The 2,500-nt window shown below is 46.5% G+C and overlaps 1 protein-coding gene across 1 annotated transcript in view; it reads right to left on the bottom strand.

Annotated features, from left to right (window-relative positions):
- The window catches only part of LOC117472213, a gene marked incomplete at its 5' end in the record, with an annotated part of 9,245 nt that extends 8,053 nt beyond the window's left edge, over window positions 1–1,192 (bottom strand). The window contains 1 exon segment of the mRNA XM_034117383.1: window positions 566–1,192. Coding sequence (XP_033973274.1) covers window positions 566–1,192 — 627 coding nt within the window.
- Window positions 1,193–2,500: the final 1,308 nt, after the last annotated feature.

Genomic DNA, 2,500 nt, shown 5'->3' with positions numbered 1-2,500 from the left:
ATGTATGTCTACGTTACTTGCATCCTTTGGTTACTAAAACCCTTTATGAACACACAGTTCATACTGTCAGTGTACATATAGAATTGGGTGGGATGAAACCCTCTTTTAATGGTCACACAGCACACATAGTGACATGTGTTCTCTGCTTTTAACCCATCCTAGCACCAGGAGCAGTGGGCAGCTATTGTACAGCGCCAGGGGATCAATGGGAGTGAGGGGGGAAGACGGGTGTCTGGTGCCTTGCTCAAGCGCACCACGGCAGGGCAGGAGGTGAACTGGGACCTCTCCAAGTAGAAGTCCACACTCCATATTTAGGTCTGGTCGGGGACTTGAACCGGCGACCCTACAGCTCCCAGTCCAAGCCCCTACTGACTGAGCCACACCGGATATGCACATTAACATTGCATTGTATCTCGTTGCACTGCCATCGCTACGACCTCTGCTTCTACCACTCGTATTTATTCATTTATTTATTTGTGTCTATTTGTTACTGCAGTGAGAGTTGCCAAAGAAATGTCGTTGTACTTTGTATGATGACAATGAAGATATATTCTGTTCTTCTCACCTGTTTTAACCGCTTCGGGCTTTGGTCTCCGCTGAGGAAGATGAGGATGAAGATGAGGCTCCGTCTGAATCATCTCCAGAACTTTCTTCCTCCTCTCCTCCTCCTCCGTTAAAGTTACATCTCCTCCACTCGTCTCTTTTAAGTCTTTTTCTTTCGCCACCTCAGCTCCACCCGACCCCCCACTGTTAGCCGACCCACTCTCTTCCCTCTCGTTGTTTTTCACACTTCCCACCACCACCGTTTTCTGACTCGTTGTCATAGGAACGGTGGGTTTTCCCTCTAATCTTGGAGGGTGTGTTGGTGTTTCGGGTGGAGACGGGGCGTCTGACTGAAGGTGCATTATCTGCCTCCTCTCCATTGGATCTCCTTTATTATGATTAGCTCCACCTTCCTCTCCGCTCCCGATGGAGGTGACGCTCCGGGCTTCAGACGCCCGACCCTCTACCTCCATTTTAGGGTGAACTGGTGTCCAATGCACCAGCTGGGTGTAGCCGCCATGTTGCCACTGCCTCCCCTCCCCCACCAGGGGCTTCTTGATGTGATGCTGGTTGTGTTTCAGGTCGTCGTGACGGTGCAAATCTGCTTTGGAGGCGTGAGTTTTTGGGGGAGATGGGTTGTGAAGGTGGGGAAGGTGGGAGGAAGGAGTTGGGAGAGGAAGAGGAGGAGGAGGTGGAGGAGGATGGTTGATGTGACTGGAGGAGGAGGAGGTAGAGGAGGGAATTTGGCACCGGCAGCTGACGTGGTCCTCCACTGAGATGATGGCCCTCTCGTAATGGTCCTTCCTCTTCACAAACATGATCTTCAACACCTGGAGAAGAGGCGGGGAAAGAGACGTTAGTTGACGCCAATGATAATGTTTTTAAACAGCTTCTGGAAAGTGTTTGACCCTGAAGCCATCTTTAATATATATAAACATTCACATGATCATTTGGTCTGATTGGATGATGAAGAGGCGGGGAAAGACACATTAGCTAAATCAAACATGAATATATATACACACACACACACTCAAACACACACACACACACACACTCAACACACACACACACACACACACACACACACACACACACACACACACACACACACACACACACACACACACACACACACACACACACAGTCAGCCATCGGGAGAAACTTGCCCAAGGACACATCAACTTGTGTATCCATCTTTTATATATATGTTCACATTTCATTTTTTTAAAGTATTTGGATGGATTGGATGTTCATCTTAATCGTGATCGTTTATTAGCACCACATTAGCATTAGTTATCTTCCTGGGTTTCACACACACCAAGTCAAACACACAAAAAACAAACAAACAAACGACATTGATTGCACATCTCTCCGTCCTGGGAGAAGGAGCCCTTTTTCTGTTTCCTACCTCAAGTCAATTCAATATTGTTTTTTCTAGTCTTTATTTGGGCGAATTTTTCCTGCGAGGGTCTGCGGACAGAGGACGTTTCACACACTGTTAACCCCCTGATACTAATATGTTTGTATTATTGGACTAGATCCATTAAATGTGATCCTTGATGAAGCGCAGACTTGGTAGAAATCCCACTTAAACTATGCAAACTCCACCAAATGAATGTGTATTAGCATTGAAGCATGCAGCGACAAGCAGCGGAGCTTCTGATTGGTTAAAGGCATTTCCAGACAAGCAGTTAATTGCATGATATTCGGCTGATCCATGCCAAGATGTTTTTTACAACAGGTTCTGCTTATTAGGCTGCAACCCAAGCATGCAAATCATCCCCTGAAGCCATTAAACAATACACGAAAACACACTCAGAGCTTCATGAAGATCTGAGCCTCTGCAGATTACACCTGACGATAACAAGGCCTTCATTGATGTCACAATGTTCATGACATGTTTGCAAAATTAGGATTAACGCTTGCATCATTAGCCTGTTAGCTTAGCCTAGCAGA

This window comes from Trematomus bernacchii, unplaced genomic scaffold (genome assembly GCF_902827165.1).
Source record: "Trematomus bernacchii unplaced genomic scaffold, fTreBer1.1, whole genome shotgun sequence".
Lineage (NCBI taxonomy): Eukaryota > Metazoa > Chordata > Actinopteri > Perciformes > Nototheniidae > Trematomus > Trematomus bernacchii.
Note: the sequence above shows the minus strand (reverse complement) of the source record. Positions and strands in the feature narration are given on the sequence as shown.